This window comes from Staurois parvus, unplaced genomic scaffold (assembly GCF_062004578.1).
Source record: "Staurois parvus isolate SC_StPar_1 unplaced genomic scaffold, SC_StPar_1.0 ptg000500l, whole genome shotgun sequence".
Classification (NCBI taxonomy): Eukaryota; Metazoa; Chordata; class Amphibia; order Anura; family Ranidae; genus Staurois; species Staurois parvus.
The window spans coordinates 307136-330679 of record NW_028318296.1 but is presented as its reverse complement, the minus strand read 5'-3'; the positions used below and the strand labels follow the sequence as shown (position 1 = coordinate 330679).

Here is a 23544-nt window from a genome sequence, read left to right as displayed (position 1 = left end):
ATTAATAAGTGGCACACAGTGATTCCCTTACAGGGATATAAGTCACCATATATAGGTGATAAAATCGCAAATGTCCTCAGCAACCAGTGATTTCACATGTGAGCATCCACAATTCTTCAAAAACATGCTCCTGTGTTGTTGCAGGTGGTGAGAAATAATCCTAAACAGCAGGCGTGCCCGCTCACCTTCCCCCTGCGACCCACAGGAGCCACAATGCCCTATGGATCACTCAGGATCCTGCATGCTCCTCTCCAGGGTACAAGAAGCTCCACAAATCTCAATAGCCTTTAGTCCACCTTCAGTAACTTGGTATATACCCTTGTAAACTCGTGATGTTTTGGGATCATACAACAAAAACACAAAGATCCTCCATAGTGCAAAACTGTATAACAGGTTTAATGTGGAAGAAAAACGCCAAAGTACAAATTCACATTTAGCAGGGAAGACAATTCACAGTTTGTGTCACCTCTCTAGGGTGTACTGAGAGCACTCTGGTGTACCAAGATGGCGCTTCCAATGTATTCTCACAGGGAGGAGAAGATCACTGGTCAATGGCAGCTATTTACTTACGGGCACATTCACACTTGCAAATGAGCCCTGTCTGCAATCAGCTGCAAGAACCCCAGCGGGGAATAGGAATTGCACATCCCTGCTATCACCTGACCCCCGGGACATGTAGTTCTGGGCGCCGGGCAGGTATCTTTTTTTGTCTTTAGCTGTGCTGCGGGCAAGCAGCAGGGCTCACCTGTCAGGTGGAAGCGCTGCCACCCGATTGCTTCCACACAGCCCACAGTGTCACCCCGCCACCTACAGTATATGTCCCAGGCTTCGCTTGCCCATCTGTGGGCCCAGGACTGGCTCAATGTTTGCCGGCAGGATGTGGTATAGGGGAGGAAGGAGAGCAGACATAAGTAAAAAAATTGTTGCCATTTCACGAGTGCACGCAGATTTAAGGTTTGACATAGACAGGCTCCAGTGATGGCTACGAGGATATAGGAGAATTTAGAGCACAGCGGCATACCTACTACAGATATGAACTGAGTCACACTTTGTTGGAGGAACCCAGGTTGCCCCTTCTTTAGCTGCTCTCCTCTTTCATGGTGGAACTACACCTTGTGGATCTATACTCTATTATACTTTTTGGGATTTCTGTCATTAGCCGGATTCCATGTCCTGACACACCTACTGTCATCAGCACTACCACAGAAGGGTCTTATCGGGGAGTGTGTCCATCTGCACGGGACAGGGGGACTTTAGGGATTTTGAATGGGGTGGAGGGTTAGCCCATGTTGACCTGGCTTCGGGGAGGAGGGGGGACCTGTAGGGTTGCTGGGGTTGCCCTGGAAGGAGGAGGGGAGGGTGGGACTGTGTGGGACATTGTTGGGGGGGAGGGGTTGGTTGATGGTAGGGGGCTGGGGGGAGGAGATGGATGGGGTACGTGCATTGTTTTGAATATATTATCTGTTTTATTGTTACGTCCATAATACATTTATGCTGCTTATTAGCCTTTGAGGTGCTCTATCCTTTTGTGGGGTTTTTCGTTTAGAGTCTGAGGTGGCATACCAGGAAAGGCTGGATAGCTCTCCAAGAAGAAAAAATCCCTCCTGAGCACTTGTACATAGTTCTAGGAAGTTACCATCAACTCAACAGTTCCTTGGGCATCCCACGTATCCCTCATCCCCATCCAAGTATAAATCCCATATTAAAATGCAAAAAAAAAAACAAGTTCAAGGTCTGTTTACTTTCTCTGGAGTGCAAAGCTAGAAGGAAATGCGTGTTGCCTGGCTGTGCAGGACTATAGGGGGACCCAAATCTTCAGCAACTCCTAAGGGGGCAGCGCTACACTACCAACTACCACCTCCTTGTAACCCTCTACTGTGTGCCTGCTATCCTGCCAACTACACCCCTCTGTACCCTGCCATTGTGTGCCTGTTATCTTACCAACTACTGTTCCCTAAACCTGCCACTTTGTGCCTGCTATCCTCCCAATTACCCATTCCCTTTATCCTTCCACTGTGTGCCTGATATCCTTCCAACTACCCTTTCCTGTAGCCTTCCATTGTGTGCCTGGTGTTCCCCCAACTACCCCTTACCATTCCCCTTTGCTCCTCAGAGAGTATTTGACAGGCAGAGAGGAGGCATTGTATTGCACTAGCGCGCTGCAACCATATGCAATGCATGCAGTTGTGGGGCACTTGCAAAGCAGCGCTATTCACTTGAATGGGTCACATTCAACAAGGAGTATTATTACTGCCAAGGCCACGAAGCAAAGCATCACAGTCGTGTCATGTGACCATCCCCAGTAGATGCCTCTGCAGCTAAAGGGAGTAGTGGTTGGGTGTGGGTAAATGTGCAGCTCAACTGTGAGGTTTTACCACCCCAAACCTCATGTGTGAATAAGCTCTAAGAACTCCTAAGGTGCTCTGTCTGTGTAAATGAGTGGTTTGTTTATGCGGCTGCAGCTGCCTGCCTCTATGGGGACACCTGCTATTCACCAACAGCCACAGGTGTTAGTTAGACAGGTGTGCAGGTGTGGGTGAGGGGCCTCATTTACACTGAGCTTTATTTATTACCTCAATACAATGTTATCCTTTAGATTCAGCAGGATTTTTGTATTAGTTATATTGTATTTGTGTCCGCTAATAATGATTTTAGTGTATTTAGTGAAAACATTTGTGTTGATATTTTTGGGGGGATCCAGTCAGACAGGCTGTACAAGGTCCAGCTGCAGCCCTGGGGGTGAGATTCTATTTTATTTTGCATTTTATAAACAAATAGGCGAGTCAATAGAAGTCATCTTGTTTAACACACTTCATGTAGTGAACTTTTAGCCCACAAGAATCTGTGTCTGCCATGAAAGGGCCATGAAAGGGCCAATTGGTTTGTTTTTTTTTCACCTCCCAGACAAAATCACTTACAACACATCTCAAGGCTGTGATAGAAGGGAACGTGCAGATACCGAAATTCTTCAAAGCTGAACATTTGTAACCTTTCCTTCCCGGTTGGGTCTGGATCCTCTTCTTTCAGGTGGGGAATTGTAATGTCTGGAAAGGAACACAATAACACACAGCAGAAAGTGATGTTTAAAAACAATATTTAGTCACAAAGATGAACATATTATCATCCTAATATTGTTCTAATACTGAAGAAGGCCAATAAAATCTGCTCTGACTCAGCTTCCAATGTATGCTCACAGGGAGGAGGAGATCACTGGTCAATGGCAGCTATTTACTTACAGGAGCATTCACACTTGTAAATGAGCCCTGTCTGCAATCAGCTGCAAGAACCCCAGCGGGGAATAGCAGGGATGTGCAATTCCTATCGCCTGACCCCCGGGACATGTAGTTCTGGGCGCCGGGCATGTAGGGTTTTTTAGCCTTCAGCCGTGCTGCGGGCAAGCAGCAGGGCTCACCTGTCAGGTGGAAGCGCTGCCACCCGATTGCCTCCACACAGCCCACAGTGTCACCCTCCCCCCACCCCCCGCCAGCTATATGTCCCAGGCTTCGCTTGCCCATCTGCGGGCCCGGGACTGGCTCAATGTGTGCCGGCAGGATGTGGTATAGGGGAGGAAGGAGAGCAGACATATCTGCTCCCCTCCCCTTCTCCTGACCCGGAAGTGATGTGATGTCCCTTCTGGGTCCCTGTTTGACACATTCCTGGTCATTGACGCCCAGAAAGAATGTAATGTGCAATGCCTTACATTCAGTGGAATACAGGGGAGACATTTCAAAAAAGAGAACCTGTCACCAAAAAATCATCACATAGGGGGCTTTTTTTAAAAAAAGTTAAGTAAAAGAATTGTTGCCATTTCACGAGTGCACGCAGATTTAAGGTTTGACATAGACAGGCTCCAGTGATGGCTACGAGGATATAGGAGGATTTAGAGCACAGCGGCATACCTACTACAGATATGAACTGAGTCACACTTTGTTGGAGGAACCCAGGTTGCCCCTTCTTTAGCTGCTCTCCTCTTTCATGGTGGAACTACACCTTGTGGATCTATACTCTATTATAATTTTTGGGATTTCTGTCATTAGCCGGATTCCATGTCCTGACACACCTACTGTCATCAGCACTACCACAGAAGGGTCTTATCGGGGAGTGTGTCCATCTGCACGGGACAGGGGGACTTTAGGGATTTTGAATGGGGTGGAGGGTTAGCCCATGTTGACCTGGCTTCGGGGAGGAGGGGGGACCTGTAGGGTTGCTGGGGTTGCCCTGGAAGGGGGAGGGGAGGGTGGGACTGTGTGGGACATTGTTGGGGGGGGGAGGGGTTGGTTGATGGTAGGGGGCTGGGGGGAGGAGATGGATGGGGTATGTGCATTGCTTTGAATATATGATCTGTTTTATTGTTACATCCATAATACATTTATGCTGCTTATTAGCCTTTGAGGTTCTATATCCTTTTGTGGGGTTTATGTTTAGAGTCTGAGGTGGCATACCAGGAAAGGCTGGATAGCTCTCCAAGAAGAAACAATCCCTTCTGAGCACTTGTACATAGTTCTAGGAAGTTACCATCAGCTCAACAGTTTCTTGGGCATCTCAAGTATCCCTCATCCCCATCCAAGTTTAAATCCCATATTAAAATGCAGAAAAAAAAACAAGTTCAAGGTCTGTTTACTGTCTCTGGAGTGCAAGGCTAGAAGGAAAGGCGTGTTGCCTGGCTGTGCAGGACTATAGGGGGACCCAAATCTTCTGCAACTCCTAAGGGGGTAGTGCTACACTACCAACTGCCACCTCCTTGTAACCCTCTACTGTGTGCCTGCTATCCTGCCAACTACACCCCTCCGTACCCTGCCATTGTGTGCCTGTTATCTTACCAACTACTGTTCCCTAAACCTGCCACGTTGTGCCTGCTATCCTCCCAATTACCCATTCCCTTTATCCTTCCACTGTGTGCCTGATATCCTTCCAACTACCCTTTCCTGTAGCCTTCCATTGTGTGCCTGGTGTTCCCCCAACTACCCCTTACCATCCCCCTTTGCTCCTCAGAGAGTATTTGACAGGCAGAGAGGAGGCATTGTATTGCACTAGCGCGCTGCAACCATATGCAATGCATGCAGTTGTGGGGCACTTGCAAAGCAGCGCTATTCACTTGAATGGGTCACATTCAACAAGGAGTATAATTACTGCCAAGGCCACGAAGCGAAGCATCACAGTCGTGTCATGTGACCATCCCCAGTAGATGCCTCTGCAGCTAAAGGGAGTAGTGGTTGGGTGTGGGTAAATGTGCAGCTCAACTGTGAGGTTTTACCACCCCTAAACCTCATGTGTGAATAAGCTCTAAGAACGCCTAAGGTGCTCTGTCTGTGTAAATGAGTGGTTTGTTTATGCGGCTGCAGCTCCCAGCCTCTATGGGGACACCTGCTATTCACCAACAGCCACAGGTGTTAGTTAGACAGGTGTGCAGGTGTGGGTGAGGGGCCCCGAATGTACACTGTCTGTGTTTAGGGCCACACACCTGTACCCACACACCTGTCAGATTAGGACCCGAGGCATACCTCTCAACCTTTTCAGATGGGAACCAGGGACACCTATTTGCTGAAGTATGTAGGTATAGGACACCCCCCCCCCCCGCACGCCCCCTTAACCCCTTCACGCCTAAGGGTAAAACAAATATAAATGCCTAAGCACAATTTTGCAACGTTGACATGTGTTAGTAAAACCGTCCATATCATCACAACTACTTTGTACATCCAGGTGGATTATACGTTGTTGTTTTTTTCAGGACAAATTGGGCTTTCATTTGGTGGTAAATGGTAATGGATAGCTCCCCATTTTTTTTTTTTTTTTTATCAAAGGCCCAAACTGGCCCAAAATAGTAAAAAAAAAAATCATTTTTTTAAATTTAGCTGTGTGTTTCTTGTTACTACCATAACCTACCACCAAAGAACAACCCAAATAAATTCTCCAGCTCTTGACGATCAGAGCGATACCATATACAGTGGGGATCGAAAGTTTGGGCACCCCAGCTAAAAATTTGTATTAATGTGCATAAAGAAGCCAAGGAAAGATGGAAAAATCTCCAAAAGGCATCAAATTACAGATTAGACTTTCTTATAATATGTCAACAAAAGTTAGATTTTATTTCCATCATTTACACTTTCAAAATAACAGAAAACAAAACAATGGCGTCTGCAAAAGTTTGGGCACCCTGCAGAGTTAATATCTTGTACTGCCCCCTTTGGCAAGTATCACAGCTTGTAAACACTTTTTGTAGCCAGCCAAGAGTCTTTCAATTCTTGTTTGAGGTATCTTTGCCCATTCTTCCTTACAAAAGTCTTCCAGTTCTTTGAGATTTCTGGGCTGTCTGTCACGCACTGCTCTTTTAACCATTAGCCGCCCGGCCAATGGCCGTTTGGCGGCTTGAAATGTGCTCCTGTATTCCAGGTGCACGCCATTTGGCGTGCTCCCGCACATGCGCGGTTTGCGCGGTTGCAGAGCGACGCAGCAGTGCGATCTGTCACCGCCCGTGCACCTCGGACACGGCCGATGACAGATCCGAGTACCGGCTCCCGTTGCCGGTACCATGTGACCTGCTGTGACCAATCACAGCAGGTCACATGACAGTTGTATACAATGGATGGCTTCATTCATGATGCCATCCATTGTATACTAGTGCCTAGCTGTGAATGGTCACAGCTAATCACATGCACATGTCATGTGATTAGCTGTGACCAAATCACAGCTAAGCACAAAAAAAAAAAAAAAAAAAAAAAAAGCTGAATGAATCGATTTCATTCAGGTAAATGCTTGCTTACAGCAAAGTAATTCTTTGCTATAAGCAAATTGTGTAAAAAAAAAAATAAAAAAAATACTGATCACTTCCCCAAAGTAGTACAGTGTTACTATGGTAACATTGTACTATTTTGATCATAGTAAAATATGAAAAAAAAATCTTAAAAAAAATGTAATAAAAAATGAACTATAATAAAAAATTAAAAAAAATTTAAAAAAAATATATATATTTTTTTTTTCATACTGTCACCAGTCAGTGTCGCTGTTCACCGCCATGCCAGTTATATGATGACGCTGTACTGCACTGGTGACAGTATGTAAAAAAAAAATAGTGAAAATAATTTTTTTAATTTTTTCATTTTCCGAAAAATTATGACAAAAAAATACAACTTCAAAAAACTCGCCATTCCTCTTATGAAGTACGTCGCACTGTCTACTCTGCAAAAAGGGGTCATTTGGGGGATATCTGTACTGTTCTGACATTCTTGGACCTCAAGATATTAGATTGGCCGTCAGTACTTCAGGATTGATCAATATTCAGATCTATACCATAGTTTGTGAACTCTATAACTTTCCTACAAACTAAAAAATACATCCTAATTTGGGTAATTTTCACCAAAGACATGTAGCAGAATACATCTCGGCCTAAATTTACGAAGAACAATTATTTATTTGTAAACTTTTATAACAGAAACAAAGAAAAATGTGTTTTTTTTTCAAAATTTTTGGTCTTTTTTTGTTAATTTAGCAAAAAATAAAAACCCCAGCGGTGATTAAATACCACCAAAAGAAAGCTCTAGTTGTGTGAAGAAAATGATAAAATTTTAGTTTGGGTACAATGTTGTATGACCGCGCAATTGTCATTCAAAGTGTGAGAGCGCTGAAACCTGAAAAATGGCCTGGGCAGGAAGGTGTAAAATTGCACGGTATTGAAACGGTTAAGGTCTATCCATAGATTTTCAATTATGTTGAGGTCAGGAGATTGTGAAGGCCATGGCAAAACCTTCAGTTTACGCCTCTTGATGTAATCCCCCATGGATTTCGAGGTGTGTTTAGGATCATTATCCATTTGTAGAAGCCATCCTCTCTTTAACTTCAGCTTTTTCACAGATGGCATCAAGTTACCATCCAAAATTTGCTGAAATTTTATTGAATCCATTTTTCCTTCTACTCGTGAGATGTTCCCTGTGCCACTGGCTGCAACACAACCCCAAAGCATGATTGATCCAACCCCATGCTTAACAGAAGGATAGAGGTTCTTTTCATTAAATTCTGTGCCCCTTCTTCTCCAAACGTACCTTTGCTCATTCCAGCCAAAAAGTTCAATTTTAACCTCATCGGTCCACAGAACTTGTTTCCAAAATGCATCAGGCTTGTCTATATGTTCATTTGCAAAGTTCAAACGATGATTTTTGTGGTGAGGACATAGAAGAGGTTTTCTTCTGATGACTCTTCCATGAAGACCATATTTGTACAAGTATCTCTTTATAGTGGAATAGTGTACCACAACTCCAGTGTCTGCCAGATCTTTCTGGAGGGATCGTGCAGTCAAACGTGGGTTTTGAATTGTTTTTTTCACAATCATGCAAGCTGTTCTGTCTGATATTTTTCTTGGTCTTCCAGATCTTGCTTTAACTTCCACTGTTCCTGATGACTGCCATTTCTTAATTACATTCCGAACAGAGGATATTGACATCTGAAAACGCTTTTCTATCTTCTTATAGCCTTCTCCAGCTTTGTGAGCGTCAACTATTTTCAGTTTCAGTTTTCTAGACAACTGCTTAGAAGAACCCATGGTGCTGATTGTTGGGGCAAGGTCAGATGAGTCTGGGCATTTAAAACCTTTGAGATTGACATCACCTGGTCTTCCCAGACGATGATTGAGAACAATCCATGACACTGGCAGGTCTCAGCGTTGCAAAGGGGGCAGTGCATGCTATAAATTCTGCAGGGTGCCCAAACTTTTGCAGACGCCATTTTTTTGTTTTCTGTTATTTTGAAAGTGTAAATGATGGAAATAAAATCTAACTTTTGTTGACATATTATAAGAATGTCTAATCTGTAATTTGATGCCTTTTGGAGATTTTTCCATCTTTCCTTGGCTTCTTTATGCACATTAATACAAATTTTTAGCTGGGGTGCCCAAACTTTCGATCCCCACTGTAAGTGTATGTTTGTACCCGTAGTACAGCCCAGAAACAATAGTGTGCATTTAGAATAGAATATCAGTAAAAGTGAGCGCTCTTGTAGGTAAGCAGCTGAACACTCAAAGAAACCAAACAAAGCCTTGTGATAAACGTGTAAAAATATGTGCAGCGCTAATCAGTAAATTATAATAAAATATATATAAGAAATGTCCCCAATGATAAGAACATAAATTAGTGACAGTCTCTATATGATGAATATAGCGTGATCTTCAGCTTTCAATCCAGTGGTGGTGCTCCCGGTGGTAAGGTAAGAATTACGCACTCACCAGAAGCGTAATTTAATTACGCAGTATGTAAGTCACCACAGGTCGCTTTAAGGGATAGGTGGGTAAAGATGACTTAGCCTCCACCCCTGAAGAAGTGTGTGCACACGAAATGCATTAGGAGGAGCCTAGGACGTTGTGACGTCACGCCGCCGATGCTACGTGGAGGCCCAGTGGCCATCTTAGATCCTGGATGGTCAGTTGTTTTACATACCTGATGCTGCTTAACTGATACACATGTTTTATGGAATCTTTTTGTTACTGAATAAAATTTTAACAATAATTACTACACTATGGGCACTCTCCTTGGTCTCCCTTGAGGAGTCTTATTATTTATAGAGCCCTGCTGCGATCCAGTCTCCTGTCCACCATACCCAGAGAGGGAAGCACCTGTAAGCAGGCATCTTTACCCACCTATCCCTTAAAGGGACCTCTGGCCAGATGGATCTACCTACGTCCATTGAGGGCTCATACCCATATCATCTTGAAGAAGAACCTACCCTGAGTTTCAGTCTGAACCTGTATCAGTGAAGTGGATCCGTGTTGATTTACATACTGCGTAATTAAATTACGCTTCTGGTGAGTGCGTAATTCTTACCTTACCACTGAGAGCACCACCACTGGATTGAAAGCTGAAGATCACGCTATATTCATCATATAGAGACTGTCACTAATTTATGTTCTTATCATTGGGGACATTTCTTATATATATTTTATTATAATTTACTAATTAGTGCTGCACATATTTTTAATAGTGCGCATTTGTCGTTTTTTTTTTTACCTAAAACACACTGACACTAACGTATTTATAATATTTTTTTTTTTTTTTTTAACAAACATTTCTTTGCCCTCTATGCCAGGAGTTAGAGAGATACAATGTATCTCTCTCCTCCATTCATAGAGGGAGAAAAAAAAAAGGGGGCCGGGCTGTACAGTGACTGATCACTGTGATAGCCAGTCATAGGTTATCAAAGCGATCATGTGACCCAGAATTGGGAGTCCCGGGTCCCGATCGTTAGGAGACAAATTAGGCCGTGAAGCCAGTAGAGAGAGAAAGGGTGGAGAAGGTTGCTGATGGTCTGGCCTACTGCGCTGCAAGCCGAACACCCTGACAGCAGGAAAGAGAGAAAGCACAGCTTCAGGCCTGAACCGGAGGGGCCGAGGACTGTTCCTGTTCTGCAGGTGAGATGGACCGCCGCACCCTGCTAATCCAAAGTAAGTCGGGTGAGAGAAACCCAATGTACCTCACTGCCATAGTGAACATTGCTTGGCTGCCACTACAGCTACACCCTCATCCATAATAGTGAACACTGTCCACAAGTGCCGGCGGTGTTGCTGGAGAACATTTACACCACAGATACCATCCATCCCAATCTCAGGATACCGCGCTACACAATTAGTGTGACACGTGCCCATTGACATAACAAGCAAGTGATTGATTTACTCAGCAGGCTACTTGTCATTATCCGCTTGTGCTTTGCCTAAGAAGAAGGGTTCATGTACACTGCAGCTGATAAACTCACGTTCAGGAGCTTTTCTGTGTTTTTTCAGCAACCCCTGAACCCTCCCTAATGTGTTCCTATGTGTCCATGTACACTATGTCATTTACAGGCAGTTGAGTTTACAGACATTTTTTTGAACGCACCAAACTTGCATTCAGGAGTAGATTTTATCAACGTTTCAAACGCCAAATGCTTGTAAACGCGGCTAACTGTATATATACAGTTGCAAGAAAAAGTATGTGAACCCCTTGGGATTACGTGGAGTTTTGCATGAATTGGGCATAAAATGTGCTCTGAACGTCATCTAACTCACAACAATAGAAGAACACAGTCTGTTGAACATAATACTACACAAACATTAGATGTTGCCATGGTTTAATTGCACATAACATGTAAACATTCACAGTGCAGGGAGGAAAAAGTATATGAACCTTTGGACTTAATAACTGGTTGACCCTCCTTTGGCAGCAATAACCTCAACCAAACGTTTCCTGTAGTTGCAGATCAGACCTGCACAACGATCTGGAGTCATTTTGGACTACTCCTCTTCACAAAACTGTTTCAGTGTAGCAATATTCTTGGGATGTCTGGTGTGAATCGCTCTCTTAAGGTCATGCCACAGCATTTCAATCGGGTTGAGGTCAGGACTCTGACTGGGCCACTCCAGAAGATGTATTCTGTGCTGTTGCAGCCATTGTTTTGTTGAATTACTTGTATGCTTTGGGTAATTTTCCTGTTGCATCACCCATCCTCTGCGGAGCTTCAGTTGGCGGACAGATGTTCGTACGTTTTCCTGCAAAATGTCTTGATAAACTCTGGAATTCATTTTCCCATCAATGACAACAATCCGTCCAGGCCCTGAGGCAGCAAAGCAGCCCAAAACCATGATGCTCCCTCCGCCATGTTTTACAGTGGGGATGAGGTTTTGATGTTGGTGTGCTGTGCCTTTTTTTCTCCACACATAGTGTTGTGTGTTCTTCCCAAACAACTCAATCTTGGTTTCATCTGTCCACAGTATATTTTGCCATTAGTGCTGTGGAACATCCAGGTGCTCTTTTGCAAACTTCAAACGTGCTGCAATATTCTTTTTGGACAGCAATGGCTTCCTCCGTGGTGTCCTCCCATGTACTCCATTCTTGTTTAATGTTTTCCTTATTGTAGATGTGTCAACAAAAATGTTAGCATGTGCCAGAGATTTCTGTAGGTCTTTAGCTGACACTCTGGGATTCTTCTTTACCTCATGCAGCATTCTGCGCTGTGCTATTGCAGTCATTTTTACAGGACGACCACGCCTAGGGAGAGTAGCAACAGTGCTAAACTTTCTCCATTTGTAGACAGTCTGTCTTACCGTGGACACATGAACATCAAGGCTTTTGGAGATACTTTTGTTACCCTTTCCAGCTTCATGCAAGTCAACAATTCTTGATGGTAGGTCTTCTGAGAGCTCTTTTCTGCGAGGCATGGTTCACATCAGACAGTGCTTCTTGAAACCAGTAAAGCCAAAACAGGTGTGTGTTTTCTAAGGGCAGGACAGCTGTCAGCAACACATCCAATATCATCACACTGATTGGAGTCAAGGTTGGCTCACTCCTGGCTCCAATTAGCTGTGGGAGAAGTCATTAAGCTAGGGCCTCACATATTTTTCCTCCCTGCACTGTGAATGTTTACATGTTATGTGCAATTAAACCATGGCAACATCTAATGTTTGTGTAGTATTATGTTCAGCAGACTGTGTTCTTCTATTGTTGTGACTTAGATGATGTTCAGAGCACATTTTATGCCCAATTCATGCAAAACTCCACGTAATCCCAAGGGGTTCACATACTTTTTCTTGCAACTGTAAGCATTTGCGGTTAGAAGCGTTTTTAACTGTTCCATAACCAAATGCTGTCCAGAGCATTTTTTCATCATCAGAAATGCATGCAAAGCTTTTTCCCGGTACTCAAATGGATCCGCTACACCAGCGCAGTCAGTTCCAGGTTTTGCGTGAAGGAAAAATGGTAGAACGTGCCCCATTATGCTCATGATGGGATCCATAGTGAATACAAACAGAAAAGACAGGTCATCTCAACACATACTGCTCTCTCTGCTTCTGCTCTCTCTATTTCTCTTCAAATGTCTGAAATAGTTAATTTTTTACTGTTTTTCAGTGCATTCTGGGCATTTTGGAAGGTCTCCTGATGTTATCTTTAAAAAACGCTTCTAAATGCAAATGGGCATAAACACGGTATGTAAATGCGGCTAAACAGACGTTTTTTAACCTACGTTTTCCAGCAGTCAGTTTCCATCGTTCAGAAGTGTTTTCCAAACGTCTCGTGTACATGGAGCCGAACACTATCCTCATCTCCAACATTTATACCACTGTTACTATCTGTCATTACAGGATCATTCTACTACTGAACTACTTTAAGGGAATCTTACACCAATCAGTGAGAGAAGTGCTAAATCTTTATTTTGTCTGTTAGCCCACTGGGAGCGATTACCCTAAGGAGCCTTCATTTACCCCTAGACACAGCCACACTTCTATCAGGCCCAACGAGAACGCTGAAGAGAATACAGAGCTCTTAGGACCCCAGTCACACTGGATGCCAATTGGCATGCAATTTGCATGCCATGCGACTTACGAATCGCATGCCAAATCGCAGCCTATTGTCCGCAATTAGATCGGTGATATCGGAGAGGTTCTGACTTGGTCGGAGGCACATCGATTTCTAAAGTAATACATGCACTACTTTTGGTGCAATTTGCATAGATATCTGTATCAGATGTGTTGCAAATCGTACCTGAAATCGGCATGTCACCCGACTTTGAAATCCTGCAACTGTAAGTCCCACAAATTCAAAGTAGGGTTTGATGTGACCGGGGTGTTAGGGAAACATTGTAAATGATATACTGAAGTGTTTCTCTTTCACACGTAACCCTTGCCATCCGGATCTGAGGACCCTTTGTGAGCTTATTTGCAGCTTAGTATTAGTTTCTGCTCACTGGGGACCCATCAGACTCCTCGGAAAGGAGGTAGTGGGTTATTCCTGAAAGCAGGCCTGCCTTTAACCACTTGCCCTCCAGAGGACTGACCCCCCTTAATGACCAGGACTCTTTTTGCTACTTGGTGCTGCACTAATTCAACTGATAATTGCGCGGTCATGCAATGCTGCACATAAACAGAATTTACGTCCTTTTATTCACACAAATAGAGCTTTCTTTCAGTGGTATTTGATCTCCTGTGCGCTTTTTATTTTTCGCGCTATAAACAAAAAAAGACCAAAAATTTTGAAGAAAAACAATATTTTTTACTTTCGGCTATAAAACATATATAGTAATCTCAAAGTTATTTATAAATTTAGGCCAAAATGTATTCTGCTCCATGTTTTTGGTAAAAAAATCCCAATAAGTGTATATTGATTGCTTTGTGTGGAAGTTATAGGGTCTACAAACTATGGTATAGATCATGGCCGGATCTAGGGGGGTGCTGGGGTGGGCTTTGCCTCCCATATTTCAGTGGTGCCCCCCCCCCCAGGACCAATGACACATCATTGTGTGTGGGGCGCACTGTGCCCTCTCACACACAGAGAAATCCATAGCTTGTCAGCAGTGCAGCATCATCTCCCTGTCACGGCCGGAGTTTCAGGCTGGGAGGGGGAGGGGGGGTGCACTGCCGATCCTGTTACTCAATGTATCACTCTCACCAGTTCTGTCAGCGAGATAGAGAGACACAGGATCAGCAGTGCTCAGTACAGTGTGCTGGATGCATGGAATGGAGCAGGCTGAATCTGCCCCGCCCCCATCCTATCCCTGTTGTGTCTGCCCCGCCCCCATCTATACCTACTGTGTCTGCACCGCCCCTTATCCTATCCCTGCTGTGTCTGCCCCACCCCCCATCCTATCCCTACAGTGTCTGCCCCGCCCCCATCCTATCCCTACTGTGTCTGCCCCGCCCCCATCCTATCCCTGCTGTGTCTGCCCCGCCTATACTCAACACCCCCCATGCACACACAGCACTGACAGGGCTTGCGGTGTATGTACAGGCTCCAAGTTGGATTACATAAAGAGTGCAGGAAGTACTTTAGATCTTGGCTGCCTGAGGGAGAAGTTGGTAAGTGCAGACATACTGCCCCCCCCCCCCCCCCTTGACATTTGTTGCCATTTTCAGATATCCCTCCCTCTGCTCTTCTGATTGAAAAACACTTACTCCTCTGAAAATCAATCCACTCACAGATTACTCTTCAGAGGCATTTGACATCTGTTTGAACCCCCTAAAAGCTGCACCACCCCACCACAAGCTGCATCATCCGTCTGCTCCCAGCTGCAGAATCCGTCCGCTCCCAGCTGCAGCATCCTTCCCTTCCCAGCTGCAGCATCCGCCCCCTTCCAGCTGCAGCATTCGTCCGCTCCCAGCTGCACCATCCATCCACTCCCAGCTGCAGCTCATGAGGCCCCCAGGCAATAGGGGATCATGGGGCCCCTATGTCCTTGCCCAAACTCAAAAAAACCTATGAAAAAGGTACCAGGCGCATCTCGTGGGGCCCCCTACTGACCCCGGGCCCTCGGGCAGTGCCGAGTTTCCAAATGGTCAGTCCACCCCTGCTCTGTACATCCCTCTGTGTTCATTCTCTCTCCCCCCCCCCCCACCTTTCTCTTCCCCCCCTCTTTCATTTTTTCCCCATTGTCCATTCCTCCTCTTGCTCTGCCACCCTCTTTCCCTCCTCCCTCCACCCCCTCTCACTCCCCCCCCCCCCCCCTTTCTCTTTGCTCCCCTTTCTCGCAGAAGTTGGTCTAAGGATTGACTTTTGTTGAACGTAAATGTTGGAAAACTTTTCTTGATCATCTGCTGCAGCCACTGATCAGTGTATTGTGACAGCAGAGCTCTCAGGATACAATAGCACAGTGAGGAAGATTCCTCCATCCAAGTGAATCCACCCCTCCGGCTAATAGAAATAAAATACGACTCTATTGCCATCTTTACTCCTACTCCTGCCCTCTATGTACCATATTTTTTGCTCCATAAGACTCACATTTTCCCCCCATAAAATGGAGGAAAATGTCTGTGTGTCTTATGGAGCAAATATGGAGCAGCCGGCCCGGTATTACCCCCGCTTGGCTCTACTATGCAGAAGAACCTGTTCCTCGGTCCAGCGGTGTCCTGCTTTCACCAGCCGTCTTTTCTCCCTGATGCCGTCATCTTCAGTGTGGACAGACGGCTGTGACAGCTTGCGGCTTCACAGCCGGGTGCCCACTGCGCATGCGCGAATGGTCCAGCAGTCTTCTGGGACCTAACACGTGTCCCACAAGACTACGGGCAGGGAGAGGGGGGAGGACAACTCCGCAGAAGTGGGAGTGGGTATCAAATTTGGGTAACTGCCGCCCCCCTCCCCCCAGCTCCTCAAAGGTCTGCAGTCTCTGGTCATATCCTGTACTATGTCCTCAGTCTCTGGTCATATCCTGTACTATGTCCGCAGTCTCTTGTCATCTCCTGTAGTATGTCTGCAGTCTCTGGTCATCTCCTGTACTGTGTCCGCAGTCTCTGGTCATCTCCTGTACTATGTCCGCAGTCTCTGGTCATCTCCTGTACTGTGTCCGCAGTCTCTGGTCATCTCCTGTCCTGTGTCCGCAGTCTCTGGTCATCTCCTGTACTGTGTCCGCAGTCTCTGGTCATCTCCTGTACTGTGTCCGCAGTCTCTGGTCATCTCCTGTACTGTGTCCGCAGTCTCTGGTCATCTCCTGTACTGTGTCCGCAGTCACTGGTCATCTCCTGTACTGTGTCCGCAGTCACTGGTCATCTCCTGTACTATATGTCCGCAGTCTCTGGTCATGTCCTGTACTATGTCCGCAGTCTCTGGTCATCTCCTGTACTGTGTCCGCAGTCTCTGGTCATCTCCTTTACTATATGTTCGCAGTCTCTGGTCATCTCCTGTACTGTGTCCGCAGTCTCTGGTCATCTCCTGTACTATGTCCGCAGTCTCTGGTCATCTCCTGTACTGTGTCCGCAGTCTCTGGTCATCTCCTGTACTGTGTCCGCAGTCTCTGGTCATCTCCTGTACTATGTCCGCAGCCTCTGGTCATCTCCTGTACTGTGTCCGCAGTCTCTGGTCATGTCCTGTACTCTGTCCGCAGTCTCTGGTCATCTCCTGTACTATGTCCGCAGTCTCTGGTCATCTCCTGTACTGTGTCCACAGTCTCTGGTCATCTCCTGTACTATGTCCGCAGTCTCTGGCCATCTCCTGTGCTATGTCTGCAGTCTCTGGTCATCTCCTGTGCTATGTCCGCAGTCTCTGGTCATCTCCTGTACTATGTCTGCAGTCTCTGGTCATCTCCTGTAGTATGTCCGCAGTCTCTGGTCATCTCCTGTGCTATGTCCGCAGTCTCTTGTCATCTCCTGTACTATGTCTGCAGTCTCTGGTCATCTCCTGTCCATTGGTTCAGAATATTTTTTTTCTTGTTTTCCTCCTCTAAAATCTAGGTGCGTCTTATGGAGTTAAAAATATGGTATATATTGTACATGACATAGGCCTGACCAAGGTGTTCATTATCTCAACAGTTGCTGGCTTTAATGAAGTTCTTTAAGATAGTCTCAGTGAGACAAAATTATACATTTTTGTGTGCAGAAAAGCAAATGTAAATGAAGAGTTTTTTTAAATAACCCTTTGCACCCTATTATCCACTATTAGAGCGGTCATATCGGTGCGGTTTCCGACTTGGTCAGTAGTACATGTACTACTTTTGTTGCAATTTGCATAGACATCTGTGTCAGATGTCTTGCAAATTGCAACTAAAATCGGCATGTCACCCGATTTTGAAATAGTGCAACTTCACTGTAAGTCGCACAATTTCAAAATCCACTTTGATGTGACCGGGGTGTTAAGCCATTGCCACTGTTAGGCACAACCTGACCATGACAACCAATTGCAATGGTGTGCTACATGCACTGCTGGACTTATTTTCTGCTCACTCTCCTCTTTCCTCAGCTGGGATTGAAGGTTGAAAAGCTCTGGCCTAATACAGTACATGTGCTTCTCATTGCAGCTACATGGAGTTGTAGGGAGCTAAGAGAGGAGAGGAGAAAATGGTAGTGTAGAAAACTGGAAAAAACAGGCGCTGTGGAAAATGCTCAGACAAGCACCTTAGTGAAGGTGCATCTTTAATGGGTGAGACAAAGTAGCAAATATAATAAAATTGACCAGCCTGAAGTGAACAGTGTGACTCCAATGGACGGCCCGTCCGCTCTGAGGGGAGCTGAGATCAGAGAACGCTCCTGTCGGCTTCAAATCACGTGGTGTCAGCGTACCAGCGTCCTGGGTGGTGTCACCATGGCAAGCGAAGGCAGTGTCCGGCGTTGGCTTCAGCTGGGAGCATATGTAGGGTTACCAAGACGACATGTTTCACGCAGTTGCGCTTTGTCAAGTCTCTGGTAACCCTGGCTGGCGGCCATTATATAGAAGACCATTAAAGGGAAGGCTGGCTGAGTGTAATTAGCAGGGGATGGGGTGTCAATCAGAGCGGACGGCTCGTCCTGAAGCAATGCTGAATACAAATTTAAAGGTACAAATTGCAAATTATAAAAAGTGATATATATAAAAACAATATTGGAAAGCATGATTTACCTTTATTCTGCTAAAGATAAAAGTATTACAATAATAAAAAAAAAAAAGACAAAATATAATGGCCCCTTCCTACATTTGACGACAGAACTGGTATCTACAGATGCAACAAAAGAGGTTGTCTCACCTGTCAGTCCATCGCCCATGGCAGATCACAGTTTTTGGACTCCCAGGGCAACAGCTACTACATTCGTCAGTTTATAACGTGTGCAACTGACCACGTCATATACGTCCTCACATGCCCATGTAAGCTCCTATATGTAGGCCGAACCACACGCCCTCTACGCAAACGCATAGGGGAGCACAGAAGACTTATAAGAGATGGATGCGATAAGCATAGTGTCCCCAGGCACTTTTTGCAATCCCATCAAAATAATTTCAGTCTTCTTGAGGTCTTAGCAATCGAACATATTCCAAAGGGTACATTTACTGACAATGAAAGATTAGCCCGTTTATGTAAGAGAGAGACGTTCTGGATCTACAAATTAGGTTCTATGACCCCCAATGGTCTCAATGAGGATCTTGAAATCCATAGCATTATTTAACAAGTATGACTTCTAGTCCCCGGAACTGGGATCCTCCAGTGTGGTTTTTTTTTGTTTTTTTTGTTTTTTGTTTTTTTTTACATACAGTATTGTCTTCTATTAATACTTGTTTTTTAAACTGCACTGTTACCATGTATATATTCTGTTTACTCAATTACGAATACATGTTATTACGCATCTATTGCGTTTATTTAATTACGAACATATGAGCTACCTAATTTGATACCTGTATTGATTTTATTATATTCCTTTTAGCCATACCTTTTATACAGTCATTTTCATATGCCAAGCTTTCACTTCTCCCTACTCCCTTCTTTGCCCATATACCCATAATACCTCACTATAAAGGCAATTTTTGACATAGCTTCCATGAACCAGCGATGTCATTTTTAATTTATAGTTTTTTTTGTTTTTTTTTATTATTGTATTACCTTTATTCTGCTAAAGATAAAAGTATATCATGCTTTCCAATATTGTTTTTATATATATCACTTTTTATAATTTGCAATTTGTACCTTTAAATTTGTATTCAGCATTGCTTCAGGACGAGCCGTCCGCTCTGATTGACACCCCATCCCCTGCTAATTACACTCAGCCAGCCTTCCCTTTAATGGTCTTCTATATAATGGCCGCCAGCCAGGGTTACCAGAGACTTGACAAAGCGCAACTGCGTGAAACATGTCATCTTGGTAACCCTACACATCCTCCCAGCTGAAGACAACGCCGGGCACTGCCTTCGCTTGCCATGGTGACACCACCCAGGACGCTGGTACGCTGACACCACATGATTTGAAGCCGTCAGGAGCGTTCTCTGATCTCAGCTCCCCTCAGAGCGGACGGGCCGTCCATTGGAGTCACACTGTTCACTTCAGGCTGGTCAATTTTATTATATTTGCTACTTTGTCTCACCCAATAAAGATGCACCTTCACTAAGGTGCTTGTCTGAGAGCATTTTCCACAGCGCCTGTTTTTCCAGTTCTCTTCATCATGCAAATGATTAACAAGGCAGCAGTGGTGAGCTCATGATTTAACTGTTCACATGTTTCCACCTGGAGTGACCTCTCTGCACTCATTTGTATGAGTTTTCTTAAAATGGTAGTGTGTAGACATTATGCCCTCCTGACTTTTTTTACTGCACCCCCATATCAGACAGGCTAGATCCGGCCCTGGTATAGATACTGCAATTCACAACATTGTTTTGCTATACAGCGGTGTACTAGTTTAACGGACAATTGCGCGGTCATGCAATACGGTACATAAATTAAATTTATGTCCTTTTTTTCACACAAATAGTTTTCTTTTGGTGGTATTTGATCATCTGTGCGCTTTTTATTTTTGGCGCTAGGAAACAAAAAATAATTAGAATTTTTTTTTTTAAAAAACAATATTTTCTCATTTCGGTCATAAAAAAAATCCAAAAAAAACTAAAATTGCATCATAAATTTAGGCCAAAATGTATTCTGCTACATGTTTTTGGTTAAAAAATTCCAGTAAGTGTATATTGATTGATTGGTTTGTGTGAAAGTTATAGCATCTACAAACTGTGGTATAGATCATGGAATTTACACAGCTTTTACTTTCTGACTGCTTATCACATTTCATGAGGTGTTAAAATACCGGGACAGTACAAACACCCCCAAATGACCCCTTTTCGGGAAAGTAGACACCCTATGCTATCTACTGAGAGGCATATTGAGTCCATGGAAGATTTTTTTTTTTCCACAAGTTTCTGGAAAATGACAAACATTTTTTTTTTACACAAAGTTATTTAAATTATTTGTTTCTTGCACAATCCATGGGTATATGTGGAATTGCACCCCAATATACATTCTGCTACTTCTACCGAGTATGGGGATACCACATGTGTGAGATGTTTTGGGAGCCCAGCCACATACAGGAGCCTGAAATCCAATGACCACTTTGAAACCTGGAAGGTGCGTAACTTCCTCATTTCACTTTCTCACTACCTATCACAGTTTTGGAGGCTCTAAATTGTCAGGATAGCACCAATCCACCCCAAATGGTCTACTTTTGGAAAGCAGACACCCCAAGGAATTTAAAAAGAGGCATGGTGAGTATTTTTCAGATCTCATTTTTTCTCACAAGGTTTTGGATTATAAAAAAAAGAAAAGAAAAAAAATAGAGATCTGCAAAATACTCACCATGCTTCTTATCAAATTCCATGGGGTGTCTACTTTCCAAAAAAGGGTCATTTGGGGGGGTTTGTGCTATTCTGGCATTTCAGGGCCTCCAAAACGGTGATAGATAGTCAAGAAGGGTAATGAGGAAATAATGCCCTTTAAAAGCCTGAAGGTGCTTATTGGATTTTGAGGTCCTGTACTTGGCTAAAAGGCCTAAATGTCTCTCACATGTGGTTTAAAATAAATAAATTCTTCTATTGATTCAACATGCCTCTCAGCAAACAGTTTGGGGTGTCTACTTTCCAAAAATGGGTCATTTTGGGGGGTGGGGGCACTCTTCTAACCATTTGAAGATCAAGCCTTTTCTGACACTTTTTAGTCACATGAAAAAAAATCAGTATTTTTTGCTAGGAAATTAATTTAAACCCCCAAACATTATATATTTTTTTAAAGCAGACACTCTAGTGAATAAATTGGTGGGTGCTACAATTTTTTGTCGCATAATACTCGCGCAGCAATTTTTCAAATGCAAATTTAAAAAAAAAACACTTTTTTTACTTTTAATGCACAAAAATACAATATATTGGCCAATTGTTTGGTAAAATATAAAAGATGATGGTATGCCGAGTAAATAGATGCCAAACATGACATGATTTAAAACTGCACATGTTCCGTGCGATGGAGACAAACTGCATACGTTTTTAATATCCATAGGCATAGTTTAAAAGCCGTTACAAGCTACCATTTTAGATTTACAGAGGAGGTCTAGTGTTAGAATTACTGCCCTTGATCTGACGTTCACGGCGATACCTCATATGCATGGTGCAACCGCTGTTTACATACTGGCACAGGGTTAACTCTCGCGCAGGTGTGCGCGTAAGGGGGGGCGAGGTTTTTATTTTAAGTTATTTTGATTTTTTTGATTTTTTTTTTACACTGTCCTTTTCATTTTTTTTTTATCGCTTTTAATGCTATCATAGGGAATGCAAATATCCCCTATAACTTCAATGGGCATTGTCATATATTCTCTTTTGAGAAATCTGGGTCTATCAGACTCTGGATATCTCCTCTGCCCTTACATTATCTAATCAAACCAAGATCGGTGTGATCAGATGCTTTCCCAATTTTCAAATGACGCTGTTTATATCCTGCGAAACTGAAGTGATGAAATGCTCGTAGCTTCCGATTTTAGACTATAGAGATGATTGACACCATTCTGGTCTCCAATCAGCTCTATGGTCAGCTGGCAGAAACACCGGTTGCATTCTTAGGTTCCCCCGATGGCACGGGACTGCCCTAGAAGGCCATGGAAGGGGTGGGGGGTATCATCTCCCACTGCTTGTAAAAGCAATCCTACAGCTAATTAGCCACTAGGATTGCTTTTACATGACAGCCGATCAGCGGCTGAAAAAAATGATACCGCTGTAGGCATCATCCTGGTATAACCATTCAAAGTCCAGGGATGTACCAGTACATCGCTGATCCTTGTTGGGTGTATATGCTGTGTTCTTTTTTTTGTATGCAGACTGTGGGCTGAATGAAAAAAAGAGGAGAAATCTCTGCCAGAAAAAGTGTTTGGTATGCCCACCATTAGAATATACCGCCCTGCATCCACCCACTTCTAATGGTGGACACACATTAGGTCACACGGTGCCACATGTGCCAGTTCCAAGATTGTACAAATGTCTAAATAGTGGCACGCTTGAATAAAAATTGTCCACATATAAGTGGTACCCCATATGGAAAAAATATGACACCAAGTCCCAAACTATCTTGCCACTTCTCCCCATGTGGTAGGGGCATCCAGGGGCCTCCCATGTAAATCCGAAACTTCTTTGTATAGCCTGTTGCCCTCTCACAGATCTTATACATCTTGACCCCATATCTGGCACACTTGCTGGGGAGAAATTGTTGGTCTGTGGACCAATACAACCGAAATTCATTTTTGTTAGTAATGCCCATGTTGAAATGCATAAAACACATTATACTCTCATTTCTATGCCTGGCCATGGCAGCAGAGAACACGGGCATATGATGAATCGTGTCTGTGGGCCAATACAACCGCAATTAATTTTTTTTAGTAATGCCCGTGTTGAGGGTTAGGCCCCCCAAAAAATGTAAATTTGGAAACCGTAATGGGTTTCCATGCCAATCTTGGCAAGGTTTGAATTTGGGTTGGCGGCAATAAATTGTTCTGCATATAAATTGCTTTGATCCACAATCAATGCATACAGATCTTCCGTGAAAAACAGCTCCAAAAATCAAGGGGAGTGGTTCAATTTGCTGTTTCTAGCTGAATTCCGGGTTGGGCAGTGAATGGGGGAAGTACATGTGCTGCAGAATTTGTGCCAATCGGGATTTGCAAGCACATCCGGAAGGATACTAGGGGCTCTATGGGCCTGTGTGCAAATTCTTGGTGGGTGCAGGACATTACTTGTGCTCGCCACCGCACCAGCTTATACTACACTTATGGGACTCGCCACGTCACCAAGTGATACTGCAGTGCTGGTATTATTATTATTATAATACAGGATTTATATAGCGCCAACGGTT

At 44.1% G+C, this 23544-nt stretch overlaps 2 protein-coding genes across 3 annotated transcripts in view; both read right to left on the bottom strand.

Moving 5' to 3' along the window:
- The window catches only part of LOC149452041 (uncharacterized), an 860283-nt gene that overhangs the window by 627488 nt on the left and 209251 nt on the right, over positions 1 to 23544 (bottom strand). The gene's annotated exons all lie outside the window — the stretch shown is intronic.
- Positions 1 to 23544, bottom strand: part of LOC149452042 (uncharacterized) — a 68521-nt gene that overhangs the window by 21654 nt on the left and 23323 nt on the right. Inside the window, exon 4 of the mRNA XM_089689848.1 lies at positions 2919 to 3044. Coding sequence (XP_089545974.1) covers positions 2919 to 3044 — 126 coding nt within the window. The remainder of the gene's footprint in view (positions 1 to 2918; positions 3045 to 23544) is intronic.